This window comes from Stegodyphus dumicola, chromosome 6 (genome assembly GCF_044657685.1).
Source record: "Stegodyphus dumicola isolate Sdum_Otavi_A_Nest chromosome 6, ASM4465768v1".
Taxonomy (NCBI): Eukaryota; Metazoa; Arthropoda; class Arachnida; order Araneae; family Eresidae; genus Stegodyphus; species Stegodyphus dumicola.
Window position 1 is genome coordinate 69,369,920 of NC_140773.1, and position 16,372 is coordinate 69,386,291.

General features: G+C 30.7%; 2 protein-coding genes across 6 annotated transcripts in view; one reads left to right on the forward strand and one right to left on the reverse strand.

Annotated features, from left to right (window-relative positions):
* LOC118190978 (ribosome assembly protein METTL17, mitochondrial) overlaps positions 1-2,040 on the forward strand; it is a 166,848-nt gene extending 164,808 nt beyond the window's left edge. For both annotated transcript variants that reach the window (XM_085818485.1, XM_085818484.1), the window contains exon 15: positions 1,885-2,040. In XM_085818485.1, the coding sequence (XP_085674611.1) occupies positions 1,885-2,029 (145 nt within the window). In that variant the 3' untranslated portion in view covers positions 2,030-2,040. The remainder of the gene's footprint in view (positions 1-1,884) is intronic.
* A 4,652-nt stretch (positions 2,041-6,692) lies between these two features.
* The window catches only part of LOC118200863 (osteoclast-stimulating factor 1-like), a 129,802-nt gene continuing 120,122 nt past the window's right edge, over positions 6,693-16,372 (reverse strand). For all 4 annotated transcript variants that reach the window (XM_085818489.1, XM_085818487.1, XM_085818486.1 and 1 more), the window contains 2 exons: positions 14,288-14,386; positions 6,693-9,117 (listed from right to left, as the gene is read on the reverse strand). In XM_085818489.1, the coding sequence (XP_085674615.1) occupies positions 9,068-9,117; positions 14,288-14,386 (149 nt within the window). In that variant the 3' untranslated portion in view covers positions 6,693-9,067. The remainder of the gene's footprint in view (positions 9,118-14,287; positions 14,387-16,372) is intronic.

Below are 16,372 nucleotides of genomic sequence, written 5' to 3' on the forward strand. Positions count from 1 at the left end.
CTTGCATAAGATTGTTGTGATTATGCATTGAAATGCTATTCCCCTCATCTGGAGTTATGATTTGCAGCATTCTCACACTTGCCTGATATGCATTGCCAGCACAGTTAACAGCCTGCTTCATCTCTGAAGCTTTGAGTCAGTTGTCCTTCCTTACCTTCAAGGTTGTTTGCAGAAGAGTTTTAGCAGGATATAATGTATGAATGCATATGACATGCAATGCTGAAACTTTTAACATTGATTACCAGGTTGTATTATTGACTAGATCTGCCTGCTCTCTTAACCCCTTAACTGCCACGGATTTTCACACAGGCGCGCGTAGTTATGCGATGTATTAGGAGGAAGATAAATGCAAGTTTTACTTTCTAAAAACTGTTTACTTTCACAAAATAAAGAATAAAAGAAAAAAAAATGAATGCACAAAATTTAATGTTTTGAGTAAAAGTATAATAAAAAATGATGTTTTTATAATAAAAAAGATCCCTAAAATGGAGTTTCAATCAATTCATTTTTAGACCAGTAAAGTGTAATATCAGGTTTCACTGTTATACCTTGTGAAATCAGTATGCTTAAAAAAAAAAAAAAAAAACATATATTTTTCCTGAAATGGTTGAATGCCACGATTTTGTTCTTGATTTTTCGTTTGCAAGGTGTTGGTCTACAAAACGGTTAGTTTCAGTAGCAATATGAAGCATGAGCAGTTCATCAAAAAATAATTCAAAAAAGATAATGGGTTTGAAACATCCGTTATATTTTTCTTTATTCCTGGAACCTACTACAAAAATTAAACGAAAACGGAGGACACAGAATTAAAAAAAAAAAAAATGTTTTACTCAAACAACACCAGCCAATACCGTGCAGTCATTACTTTCACTGCTTTAGACACACCCCTCTCTTCAATTTCTCCCCAGACTTCTCTGAAATAGTATCCTCCTTTGCATACTTTGTCAAGGTCATTGTGGTGTTGCATTCCAAAGCTGCGAATAATTTTACGGGTAGCAGTGCAAAGCAAATGAATGGAAGGGCATATATATATGCCCACGGCAGTTCAGGGGTTAATATGTCACCCATCAAGCATATTTGGCTGATGACTGGCAAATGATTGGCCCAGCTAGCAGCCCCCACAACTTAACAAATGAACTATGATAGCATGTGAGAACAGCAGGGACTGACATATTTCAAAAATAATGAAAAGCCTTGTTTTTTAATGCCAGGCATATCACAGCAATAATTGTTAGGTCACTATGGTTACATGAACATTGATTTCTTTGCATTCCGCATGTCAACAAAGCTGTAATTTTAATCAATTTACTTTCAATGCTTATATTATTTGTAGTAGATATGACTTTAATATAGCTTGCATTTTAATGGCCACAAGTGTTACTACAGTACAAAGTCCGTAATCCGGACTCATCGGGACTTCGGCGATTCTGGATTATGGATCATCAATTTAAATCTGATAAGATTGCAAGCAGAAATTATACAATTAAAGTATGAAACCGTAATTTATGCAATAAAGAGCAATTATGATCAAATTTTACAAAAAAAAGCTTAATATTTATTTGTTTACTTTATTAAACATTTCTTTCAACGTGCATATGCGTAAAGCATACATTACATGCATGCGTAATGTATGTGCATTGTCTTCGCGCACGCAAAAAGTTTGTGGCTTTGAGGTCTGTATTATAGATCATGCTGGATAATGGACGTCCGGATTATAGACTTTGTACTGTATACATCTGCCACTGAGAGATTAAAACATAGTTTGAAATTTAAAAGTAAATAGATATGTTTTCCTTGACTTGAAGTTGTTCTCTGTATTATTAATATAGTTTTTTATTAAATATTTTGTTATAATTAGTTTGTACAATTTATTTCAATATCTAGGCATGCATATCGTTGTGCAAGATCAAGCACTTTAGGAGATTTACTGCCAGTACACTTAAAGCCTTTACCAGACAGAGATCAAGAAACTGAAGATTTTAGTCATGTTAATAATGATGAAATAGATACAGAAAGTAATAAAACATAAAAATATTAGTATTTTTGAATTTATTATTTATATTTCCATTTATAAATTGAAAAATTCCCATAATTAAAAAAATGAATTTTTGACATTGTTGACCTATGAATTTTTAAGACACTGCAACACAATTTCTAAATTGTTTTTCATTGTAAAATATTTTAAAATTGAAGAAAGAGAATAACTTATTTAGTAGTGCTACAAAAACTCAACAACTGTAATCCAAATAAACAGTAGCCATTTACAATCACTTAAAAAAATGCCAAAATAAGACTTCAGAAAATTAGCCCACTGAAAATTTTAACACACTAATGTGCTTCCAATAGCTTTAGCTTTTAAAATTAGTGGAATTAAAAAAAAAGGGGGGGGAAGTGGTTATAGACTTTTCTAAAGTATTTATTTTAGCCATGTGTATCTAATTTCTAAAATTTGTTTTGTTTTATTTTAAGTCTCACTAAATGCAAAAAGTAAGTTTTACTTGAATTTTTACATTTTTGTGTTTTATCTTGTGACCTCAGTGAGTATTAATGAAAGGCAATAACTCTCTTTAATATGTAGAAATAATTTTTAAGGGTAAGCAGTTAATTATAAATAATGAAATTAGGAAATTAGACAACTTTAGTTATTATGGATTTTACATGGCTGCTATTAAATTTTATTTTTTAACATTTGTTAAAAAAGGCCTATTGATTCTTAAACAATATTAGGACAATTACACATTAAAAGCTACAAAACAAAATATTTAACCATCATTTTAATGTGAAGCCTTCCTAAACATTTTGGCTATTTTATATCGATGTCCTTCTCTTTAAGCATCTTTTATAACAATGAGAGTTTTGTCTCAATATGCAAATCAATGCTCTCGCTAGTTTCTGCGTGCTTTATCTCCCAATTTATCAACCTCTCCACAATATACCTATGAGAGTTTACTTGATTTGGTACAAGTTGAATAGTCCCAAACCCCACACAGACGTGAAGCAAATTATTGCTATGTCTGAAAGTAACTACGAGAGCAATCCCCAAAAAAAGGTCTCCTATATTTTTAGATATACAGTAAGACCCCGCTTAACGTGGGGGATACGTTCCATCGAAGTAGAGCGTAATGCGAAACAGCGCTAAGCGAGGCTATCTTAACATGTAAATAATAGGGTTAGGGGAAGACTGATAAAAAATGGTTAGGCAATAAATTTAATAATGTTTTTTTAATAAAAATAAAATCAAACATTTATTTCTTACAAAAATAAAAACAATATAAACGCATATACTTTTAAAAACAAATAAAATTCTCAGTCAGATCATTCAGTCTATTCTGGGGTTTCCAATTTTCTGCCTTTTTGTCAAGAAGGCATTATGATAGATTGGCTTAATGGCATATTACGTTCAATTTCGTCGTCAATCCATATAGACAGTCGTTTTTCCATTTCCTCTATAATGTTATTTCTAGAACGAGTAATTCTAGTTGCAGAGCTTGACGTAGTTGCAGTTGCCGATGACAGTATTTTTTTTTTTATTCTTAAGAATTGTCCTTATTGTTGAAGTTGCCAAAATCAATGCAGCACTAATTTGAGATTGACGTTCACCAGAATCTAATCTTCTAATCACTTGCATTTGAGTTTCCAGTGAAATGCTTTTTCTGGTTGCTTTCTTTTCTTGTTTTTTATTATCACCCATGATAAAAACTAAAGATCATAATATTTGTCACTGTATTGATCGTTATAGTATTATACAAATTTAAACTTACAATAATGTCAACAAATGTTTCAAATGATAAAAATGCGTCCACAAAGCAAGAAACACAACTACACTGTTTCGGATATGTTATTTGGAAACCTAGCGCTGCGCACAATTTCGGAGAATCCCCGGGTTGAAATAAAAGAGCGCTAAACCAAAACAGCGTTAAGCGGGGTCTTACTGTACAAAGAACCGTTTATTTTCTATAATTGCTACATCACTTTAAAGATTGAAGAATGCTTTATTTTTCAACATAATCGCCATTTCATTCGATGCATTTTTGTAGACGCTGTGGCAGTTTTACAATGCCCATGTCATACCAGCTTGCCGCCATGCTTTTCAGGAAGCGTTGAACCTCATCTTTCACCTCATCATCGGTGACCGTCGTCCAGACAAATGTTCCTTCAACTTAGGGAACAGGTGGAAATCGCTGGGTGCCCATTGCCGTTTGTGATCTTCTGTCAGCATACGCGGTACCCATCTTGCACACACCTTCCGATATTGCAACTTTTCCGTTAAAATCCTGTGGATGGTGCTTCTGGAAAACTCAGGAACCAAAATGCAGAGAGCATCCAGAGTGATCCTCCGAATTTTACGCATGAGTTCCTCAACTTTCGCGATTGTCTCGTCGGCAATTGACGGCTTCCGCTTCTTTCTTCATCATGAATTTCAGTACGACCGGCTGTAAACTCTACGCCACTTGCGAACGTTTTTGACATCCATGCACGACTGTCCACACACTTCCGTCAATAGGCGGTGAATTTCAACTGGTTTAACGCCTTTTGCATTCAAAAATCGAATAACTGCGCGCACTTCGCGGTAACATTTGTCGGGAGCTCCATTTCAAATGGCTGCCAAGCCAAGACTGAGCATCCGAGCCAAGCGCCTGCATGCTTATGTGGTAGCGGAGAAGGCACCACTCACAACAGTGTTGCCAACAACCTTATTAAAACTTTCTCTATGTCCCTAAAAAATAGGAGACCTTTTTTTTGGAATTGCCCTCGTACAATATCAGACAAAGGTTTAGCCTCTTTTTAAAAAAGAAAGGCATGTTCTTATGCTAACAAAATCAATTACAGCTCACGGTCATGCAATTAAACAAGAGCAGTCAAATTCAAACTCAAAATGTGTACTAGTGGTCAAAGATTGTACAATTTAATTTTAATTTAATCTGGCTCAATAACTCTATCATTTGAGGAAATAGAAATACCGATTACAGAGCTGGTGTAGCAGAATTTTTAGAATTTAGTGACACATGGAACAAAATCTAGAAATGGCAAAACTTTTAGCATTTAGAGCAGGCATCGGAAGCAGAATTTAGGATCCACAGAGATTGCATCAGGTGGGAAAATGTCTAGTGCTTGCTCTGTGTATGATGCATTAAGACATATTAGATAAAGTGTAAGTTTTGAATTTCTTTATTAATAAAAAAATCCCTTTCTATAATGCCTGCCCAAGCATTTTTGATACTTTCAATGCTCTTGTCTAGTAAGGAGTAGAGAAAATAAAGGGAAGATAAACATGTTAGAGAAAGATTCTAGTATCAGGAGTAAAACATTCAAATATTATGTTTTCATTGTTCTTCCAAACATTCTACAAAAAGTAAGAAATTCATTGCAATCTTTTTGTAAAATACATCATTTTGTGTTGATACTATGGAGATATTTTTCATTTTGTCACAAATTTCTCGAATCTTCTAGAATCGTGCGTCTATCTTGCCTTCAAATCCTTCTAAACTTTCCAAGCTGCAATGTCCAAAATACTAAAGAAAAATTATCCCTACCAATTCTGTAACAGCAAAAAGCTAGAAATATTTTGGGAAAAAAAGGGGGGAGGAAAAAGTGCAAAATTAATTTTATAGAGAAAACTGATGCATTTTCTGAGAATTTTGAATATTCTGAGACAATTACATAGGAAAAACGCCGACTATGAAAAAATTAAAAAGAAGACATTTTTAATTAATTACATAGCTAATTTTGCTTTTGCTAAGAGCTGTTTTATAAATTATGCTTTTTAGCAAAATAAATTTTTCATAAATTATGCTTTTTAATAAAACAAGGTAACAAAAATAAATAAGGTATAAACCTTGTTTATTTTTCAGATTCAAAAAATTGTACAAGTATATAATTTGCTAAAATGAAACTTTATAATATGACAGCAAAAAATAAAAAAATGTTTTATTTTAATGTTATTTTTTAAATATTATTTCAGTATGTTACCATTATTTTAATGAAATTTGTTATGATGTTTTAAAAAAATCGTCGAAAAATTTTCAGATCTCGGAATTAAAAATGTTCTATAGAAACTGATCTTAAAATCGCCAAAATGTAGACAAGTTGCCAAATTTAGAACCATTTAATAAAAGAATTCACATCCCCAAAAGCGAAAAGTTGTTTAAGATTTCTTTATTAGAAAAAATGAATTTAAAAAAAAAATGCTTATGTTTCACTTCTTGCTAAGAAACTTGAGTATCCCATCATTTATATTAGAAATAGAAACAAATTATAACCCATGAACCTATTCAAAAGATCACCATATGTGTCAGTGAATTGCCAAAAATATTCCTCCAAAATGCTAATTCACACTTAAAATGGCAGTCATAAAAGCAAACAGAAATTTCAGATGATTAAAATTAAGGACCTTCTGCTGATTTTGGCCAAAATTAAGGACTTTTAAGGACCAAAAATCGATTCCAAAAAATGTAAGGACTCTTAAGCACTGTACGAACCCTGTTTTTGGAAGTCTCTCTTAAATATGGTTGAAATAATATTTTATTTAATCAGTAGTTGGAACTGTAAAGTAGTACGAATTATTAAAAGAAACTATGAAATATTTAACCCTATATTGATGTTAATTTATCTAGCCTGTTATTACTATTTAAAGTGTTAAAAGGAATCACAATATGTGAATAAAAATTGCATTTGAAGTAGCCCACATCTGATATGTTTTATCAAAATATTTTTATTAGCGAAAAGTACATAATGTTTATTATGAAAATTATTTATTAAAAATACAAATTTATATTAACTTGCAAGATAAAAATAGAGCATATCAATCTACTCTAATTCAGTGTTTTTCATGCTGACAAATATCTGCAGATATGAAAACACTAAAAGACATCTACAGTTACATAGGGAAACTAGACATACAAGTTATATACATATAATATTACAAAAATAATTTATTTTTAAGTACTCTTACAAGAAATGTTATATAATCATTTTATGGCTAATCTTCCATTTTTAAAGCATATTTTATACTTATAATTAAATTCATTTTAGCAAAGCTGCAATATTTTTATAAAAAAAAAAAAAAACAGAAAAGTATATTAATATCGAGTATGAACATATAAATATAAAGCAACGGAAAAGATGTGAAATATTTAAATCACTTGAACACCTGCAAACGCTTTTCATCACTTTACTAATATAAACATACTGCTTAAAAATATCTTTTTATAATATAAAAAGTAAAAATTTTCTTTTATAATATAAAAAGTAAAAATGTAAAATTATTTACAAAATAAATGTTCATTAAAATCAATAAATGTAGTTTTGATATATTTTGAGAACTTGAAGAAAAAAATTAGCTTGCAGAAAATATTAAAACTAATAAACTAGTGGTTTTTTTGAAGGGGGTACAAAGAATATAATTTAATGATTAGAATGAATGAGCACAAATTAGAACGTCACGATTCGTGTGTTTTAAAATAATGTAAATTCAAAATATTCATAGATAACTAAGAATACTTAAGTATGCAAAATGTTTTATAGCAGAGAGATGTGCAGGTGATAATTCATTTTGTTATGTTTTAAATAATTCAGTTTGTTAATGCATCTTATAGGAGGTAAGAATTAAAATAATAATAATAATACACATGAGAAAGAAATAAATTTTTATAAATATAAAAGAAATTTAACAGTTTCAACAATAAAACATGTGTTGCTGAAACACAAGATTAGCAATCCCGGATGATCATATATGAAATAATCTTTATGTATAAAAGTAAACACAAAATTTTAAAGTCACCAGTATCTCCATATTTTTTTGCACTAATCATGAATACTAATCAAAAACGCATACAGTAGATATCATAATATTAGAATAAATTTTTGTAAAATTATAAAATGCATATAGGTTATCCTTTGTTTAACTCAATGCTGTCAAGTTGAAACAGAGTATATTAATAGCAGACTGACATGGAATGGATTTCTTTTAACATGATCCAATTAATGCCGAACATGACTGATAACTTGTTTATATTAATCAAGTTTAAATGAGTGATGTAAAATATGACAGCTGTATGATTTGCAGAGATTTGAACTGCATAAATAATTTTATTGGGCTTAGCTAATAAGTAACAGCAGTTATGGCTGAAATTGTTTTTGATAGAATTGAATTAAACTGCAATGAAACAAACAACAAATGTGCAAGAACTACCAAACTCATGCTGTCACTATTTGATTAATGGCAATTTCATTAATGCAGAATCAATATGCTTTTGCACAAATATGATGATAAATTTACAAATATGACTTAAAGGTTAAAGCAAAAACTAACAAATTTAATAATCCAAATCTTGGAAAAATCAGATAAGTTTGCTTAATGATTATAATGCAATGAGATGCTACAGGGAGGGGAGAAATTAAGAGGAAATAGAGTGCATTCAAACTAAATTAGGTAATTCTTTTGTCAAATTAATATATTTATGAAAACGAAATTCCTTATGCAAAGAAAATATTTACAGTTTCTAGTATTTTATTTTGTTCCTTTTAACTTCCTTTATATGAGAAATGTTAAAAAAAAAGTTCTGAAAAATAGTTTAAATAATCTACTATATTTAATTTTTTATAAAATTACAGTAATTATTATGTTTTATTACTGCAATATGAAAGTTAACATTATTTCATTATTGTAATTAACAACACCTGCAATATTTGTTTTTATAATTGTTTAATACGGTTTCATTTAATATGCTATACTACAGAGATTAATTAACCATATTAAGCGAGGGATTACAATGATGCTGATTTTTTTAATATTAACTATTGAGATTAATTATTATATTTTAATAAAAGGCATGTACAATACAATATTTTACATACATGTATACTTCTCTCAATAATAATTTTATGATTTTTCTGTTTTAGGTGCAAGTATATTTTAGCAGATAACTCCTTGTCTGCTTATTTATTTTTTAAACAAATACTCAACAATTGCAAACACTTTTACACAATGTACAAGCTTTAGAATACTGACTAGTTCATGTATGAACTGTGAAATAATGCCTTTTTATTCTTTCAATAAGTGCAAATCTTATTCAGAATCATCACTGTCTCCATACTCTTCAGCATCAGCAAACGATGCTAGTAAAAAGAAAAGAAAATTACATATCAAATTTAAATTTAATAAAAATCAAAGACTAGTACCAGCATGCTATTTAGGATTTAAAGTCTGTATATAAAAAGTATCCAACCCACTGATACTGAATGGAATGAAAGTACTTAGAGGAACTGTGTGTTAATTCAGTACACAAACAGTGGGAAAAGGCTAAGGTCTAGCATTTATTCTCTAAATTTATGAATAATTATAAAATAGCAACATTGAAAATTTTAATACGGGTACATATGAAAGCAGGATAATAAAAGGTTACACAGCACATTTCATCATAATCTAATTCACAGCTGTCCTGCTCAATAGTTTTTCCAAATCATAAATTTTAAGTATAAAAAATTCTGACTATGAGAAATATATATCTTCAGTCTTATATTTCATTAAATATAACAAAAATATTGATGAAATGCTTATTCAGGACTTGACTATTAAAGGACACCTACTGATTTAAATGCCAATATCATTCATGACTCTTGCTTTCCTAAGAATGTTCTGGATTCTTTTTGTAAAGATTTCCTCATGCCTGTTGGGGCAGTAGTCAAGAGAAATATTGAAGATTGATTCCTTTTTTTTTATTTCAATGTCAATTTTAAACTAATCACAGTGAGAGATAATTTATTAAACACTAACTCAAGAAAAAAAAAAATATCCTGAGAATTTTCAGCAGGAAATGGTTTATCCCCCCCCCCAGACAAAGAAATGCAAATAGCTGTCATCATATATTTACTAAATTTGCTGTGAAATGAAGCCCAGGGATATGATATTTTGCAAAAAACAGCAAGTGTTGCATTTGTTGTGCTGCGAAACTACACATAACAGAAGATAATACTAATGAAAACGTAATATTAACAACTGCTAATAAAGTGCTATAATAAAAACTGGAAACTGGTTCAAAGTCACTTGTCTTTTTGTTTAATACAGATAATATAAAAGTAGAGATTAGTTGTTTCATGCAACTGCCCAACTATACTTGCTGTAATTTAAGAAATATATTTAATCTAGCTGCTGGCATCAATTTATATTTCATCACCAAAAGATTATTGGTGGTATATCAGTAGCAGCTAGTTAATATATAAGTATTGCTTATTCTAATATAAAAATTAAAATCTCATTTTACACTTTTTTAGAAGTAAGTTGCTATAACTAGGAAAAAAAAAAAAAAAACGATATTATCAACATATAGCTACATTTAATTACTACACTTAATATCAGCAGATGCATAGCTGTAATATTCAATATCTGCATTACAACTAACAGAAACAAATAACAGCTGAAGTATTTTATATATAATACTTTTTATTCCTATTAAAGAAAAAATTCTGATGGAAAGTTTCTTGTAAATTAGCAACTTTTTCTTTATTATTACACAACTAATTAATTATTAATTAATTTTGTAATGCAGTGTAACAATATTTTAAAGTACTGAATGCAGTTTTATACTAATACAGAACTGTTGATAACTATTCCAAAAATTTAGTTTTTATATACAATTACATTCTTGCTCTCAAAACGAGGCATACTGTCATATATCGCTGATGATAATCAATTATTAAATTCTTTTCTTAAAAAATAATTACAATGCTTTTCTGTTCTCCCCCCCCCCCAAATATTTTCTTATTCCCATATGTTGAGAGTTGGTTTGGCTTCCTTCCTGGATGGATTCCATCATAAGCCATTTCTTCAAGAAAGAGATGTTTTTCACAAAGAAAGAAGTGATAGAAGATAGGGATAAGTGTGAGTTTGAATACTATAAAGATATAGTGCGAGTTTGAATAGTCATTTCATGAAATTTAAATGTGACAGAAGTTAAAATGGTTATTCAGTCTTCATTCCCGCTAAGAAGATAAGGTTCTAAATACCAATTTAGTTTGTTGGAACATGCATACCTCATCACTGCCATAGAATTTATTTACTTAAAATGTCAAGAATTAACATTACCGAGTTTTGCACACCAAACTTGCTTCAAATGAATCAGTGGTTGATTGGAATACTTGCATAAGAAACTACCTTACCAGTTCCTCACTATTTTGTCCTTAAGTAAAATTGATGGATGCAACAAAATTGCGGAAATTGACAAAAGCTTTTTCACAAAAACAAACAAATAACACAGGTCATTTTCTTTCTTTAATATGGGTATTTGGAGCATTTTGCATGAAATAACAGAATATTTCTATTCCTGATCATTCCATCTAGTATCAAGTGAAAAACGAGGGGAAAGAAATAAGCCAAAATGCACTAACATCCCAAAACTGTATGGGATGGCTTTAATGGAAAAAAAAAGTATCTTTTATTTTTATTTTATACCTACTGAGCTTATTTTGTAAGTAAATAACTTTTAGAAGGAAAAGGTGCGATTAGTATACAGTGGAACCTCGAGATACAAGTTTAATTTGTTCCAGCATGGAGCTTGTATAGCGAATTTCTTGCATCTAGAAAGAAACTTCCCCATTGAAAATAATGGAAATCCAGTTAATCTGTTCTGCACCTCCATAAATATGAACATAAAGATCAATTTTTCTAATAAATAACATTTGTAAATAATATAACCGTAGTTTACCTTTATGATAGCTTCCAACACCTAATCGCCTTTTAACTGCTTCTCGTTAATGCACACCAACAATAGCTTCTCAACATCTTCTAGAAATTTTGGACGGTGCTTAGAAGTAACGGCAACTCCATTGGCCACATTAAGTTTCTTAACTTCTTCATTCTTATTCAGAATAGTGCAGATTGTTGATGTCGAATGGCCATAAGTCTTCACTAATTCCGTCACTCTAACACCACGCTTATGTTAATGTATGACTTCGTTCTTAATATCAACGGCCATGGTTTCCTTCATTTTCTTTGCAGCACTATCTGAGGCAATAATCTTCTTGGGAGGCATCGTGAAAAATTTTTTTTCATATTAAATGTAAAAAACAATTAACTCACAAGCACACAAACATGTAGATGAAAGAACACTGAGTGATCTGATGAGGGGATTCCCTGAGCCAGATTGTGAAATAGCGCCATGCATGCATACCAACAGCCTGGCTCATTGCTCATTACTCAAATCAATGCTTGTATTTAGAGACGAGTTTTTCGCTCATACTTTCCTCATATCTCGAATTTCTCATATGTAGAAGTGCTCATATCTCGAGGTTTCACTGTATAACTGTTTTCCTCCATAATAATTCAATTATATTTGTTTACATTTGAATATCAGAGTGTTCATTTAAATATATAATTAGAAGATAACTGAGATATATAATTCTTACACATCTGTAATATGCCAGTGGATTCAAAGGATTTTTTAAATTTAAATTACTGGCAAATAGTCTTCCTGTATTAAAATCATCTGATGTGTACGCCACATGACTTCCTTGTACGGAATATTAAATTATACACATTTTTTCTTGCATTTTATTTAAACTTATTAGATTGAATTAAACCTACTTCACCAACAGCACATAAACCACAATAGAATAAATGCATTCTTTAAAATTCACTTAACCTTTAAAATTCTTTAAAATTCACTTTACCATAGCGACACTATGGCGCTAGGTTTACTTAACAGTATTATATTTCGTTCATATTATAACTCAGAATGCACAAAATTTATATCATTTAAAGAATTATCTAATCGTTGCCACATGATCTATTCAAATATTATAATAAAGCTAGAACGATGTATAAAAGAAATTAAGCAAACAAAACAAAAAAGAAACAGTTTTTCACAGACGATTCAGTATTTCTCATTTAATTAATTCAGTTCTCACTTCCCGAGAAGGCAATAATACATAAAAACTCAAAATATCTATATTAAAAATTACGAAGTATATCTCAAACGCTTATTTCCTCGAAAAATTCCAGAAAGAATTAAGCATGATTTAATTGGCAATAATAAATAAATGTGCTATCTTTGTTGTTGCGAAGCTCAGTTTCTCTAGATTGGCAACAAATCCACTAGTCTTCTGTTTCAAATGTAAACATCAATGGCCGCCATTAAAAACAGGCTTAGCGGCAATTAAACAACTTTAAAACTGCTCATAATTCTAAAAATATTCCACACAGATTTACTAAAGTCATAAAATCCTTAATCAGAAGATAAAAACAACATAATTCAATCATTTTTAAAGCAAAAAATGTACAATTTACAAACATATAAAAAAAACTGAGATCACTGAGCCGGGTAATAGAGTGGATCCACTCTATATAAATATATTTATATACGTTTGGTGCGGCCGATTGTAACCAAAATACGAGGTGCACATCTACATGTTATAGCAGTCCTATATACAAAATTTCACCGTTCTGAGCCTACTCATTTTTGAGTTATGCGATATATGTACGTACGTACATACGTTCGTACAGACGCCACGAAAAATTCTCTTCAGAATTCATTTTTAAAGCAGTTTTATAATTTTTTTTGAAGGAAAAGAGTATTTTATTCTGTCCTTACGTACAGATATCACGCAAAAACATCGTTAAATTGCATTCAATAGCGGTCAAAATTGACATTTTCGTTGAAATATGCTGCCTGAAACTTTTCACGATTACAATACTTCCTTTTTACTTCGAACAAGGAAGTAAAAATAGCAAATTTATTGTATTTATTCTTTAAGCATAAGAAATTGTGCCACACTAATTTGAAATTAATGTATTTAGTTCTTAAAAATTTAACATTTTCACATTTATAAATAAATTATTTTTAATTTTAAACTTTAAATACTATTTTGTTCTACCAATCATTTGAAATATTCTTTGTGATTTTTAAGACATAACAATTTACCGTAACAAGAACTTCACAGTATACTTATTTTTTTAATAATTAAACTAACTATATTTTATGCATTTTTTTACAATTTTATATTCAAAGTTGACCATAAGAAATATATAAAACAGAAAATGTACTAACAACTTTCATAGAAAATTAATTTTAAAAATACAAATTTGGATTCTTAGTAAGTGATAGAACATAAATTATCTTTAAATACAGCATTCTTACACAGCACAGTTTTACGATATTAATTACAAATGAATTTAAGATGCTGAGAATGAAAATCATTATGCATAATTCAAAGCACACCAAAACATATATGCAAAATTGTAATGCAATATTAGTAACTTAATTCATCAAATAAAAAATTAAATTACACTTACAATGCCTCTGATATGGTTTCAGCAAAGCTGCTGTGCAGGAATCTTTTGCTAAATCAAAAGCAGTTTTATTCTCATTATTCTTCAGTGTAGGATCAGCACCTGCAAAAGATTTACTTAGTTAATTAGATTCAAATCTAGTAAACTTGTACAAATTTCAAATTATTGCTATTGATAAAATTTAATGCTGGAAAATCATATATATTATTTATGTAGTAAAAATCCCTTTTTAATGCATGCAATGAAATCTGATAAAAATAGTGCCATTAAAAAGACATATTTGTTGGTTCTTGATAGATATTAACTAAATTTCATAGAAACCTTTCCTATATAGATATTAAAACTTAAGGATTAAATATAGGAATGAAAGTAATTAATATTTATAGTAACTTAATTCATCCACTATTAGGTTAGGCAAACATATTAAATATCCTTGCAGCCATGCATCATACATCCCAAGATCTGCAGATAACAGTGAGTGTCGCCATACTTACAACTATGGAAAATCAATAAAATACTAAAACTATAATTTCAGCACATAATATAAAACAAATAAAATCTAAACCAACAAATAAATGCATAAATTTACAAATTTATATACAACTATGACTATGGTCTTAGAATACTATTTACATTATAAACACTATAGGGACTTTAAACTATGGCCATAGTAAGGGGCTAGCCTAATCGTAATGAATGACTCTATTCTCAGAATTTGATAACTTACAGATCTGAACTATCAAACCATTCAGCTTATTACGGACCGTCCCAAGCTCACAAGTTTAGGAAAGTCCTTTCTGTTGAACTGAATTCCATAACCACACCTTGTCACCGTTGAATCGATGTCCTGTAGCCCTCATGCTGTATCAGATTTTCATTTTCTACACCGCTAAGTTGTTTCGCTGTTGTGCAAAATTATATGTCATATCAAATCATGCCTGCATATCTTGGATGTGCTCCTCAGGTGATGAAGATGCACTCAGAGCATGATCAAACAGGAGATCAGACAAAAAGCATCTGTGATACAAAACAGCCACTAGTTTCGTGGACAGCAGTGTTATAGGCCAGTAAACAGTCATATCTTCTGATTAGTCCTGCTGGTTTCTAGAAACCATCAGTGAGAGGTTATTAAGGATGGTTCAATTAAATCTTAATGCTATGTCAATCTGACTGGGGATATAAAGGTATCATTGGGGTTTTGTCTATGTCAAGTAGCTTTCAGAGCTCTAATTACAGCCAAGGTAAAGTTTCTTCCTTGATACAAATGTAACTGGAGAGGCACTCTGAACCTGAAAACCGAATGCTGCATCATTGCCTCAGCTACTGTGACAGCCTCTTGATCAGGAATGGATACACTACAGGCCACTTGGTGAAGTAATCAATGACAGCAAGGATATTTGTTGCCATCACCAGTTTGTGGCAGAGGTCCCAGGATGTGAAAGGCGATATGTTCAAAAGGCACTCCTACATCATAATGCTGCAGCTTCCCTCAGCTACATTTCTTCGTTCCTTTCCGACCCACTCAGGCAATGCAAGATTGGCACAATTTTTGCATGTCATCCTTTGCATTACTGCGGTAGAAGTGCTCTCGAACTTCATTATTCTGCAAAGTCTTCATTATTCCGAAGTGCCCTCTTGCAGTGCTGCTATGTAGTTCTTTAAAGACGTCCATGATTTGGAATCTTGGAAGTATAAGTTGCCACCAGAAGGTCTTTCCATTATCTGATTTGAATTTCTGGTACAAGAAGTCATTTTGAATGTGGAGTGAGTCCAATATTGTGTTGGCCTAGGACTATAGATCAAAATGTCACGCGAGGTAGGTTTTCAGTTTGAAGACCCCATTAAGGCAATTATGGGTTTAATATTGTCATCTTCCAGCTGGTCTTACCTGACTTTTTTTGTGACTCCGTGACTCTTGATCAGTTGATGTTGTAACTTGTCATGCTGGAGTAGCTAGCAGAGTCCTTTAATTACAGCCAATGAAAAATTTCTTCCTTAATCGAAATATAACTGAAGAGGCACTCAACCTGGAAAATCCAATGCATCATTACCTCTGCTGTGACAGCCTCTTGATCAGGAATAGGATAT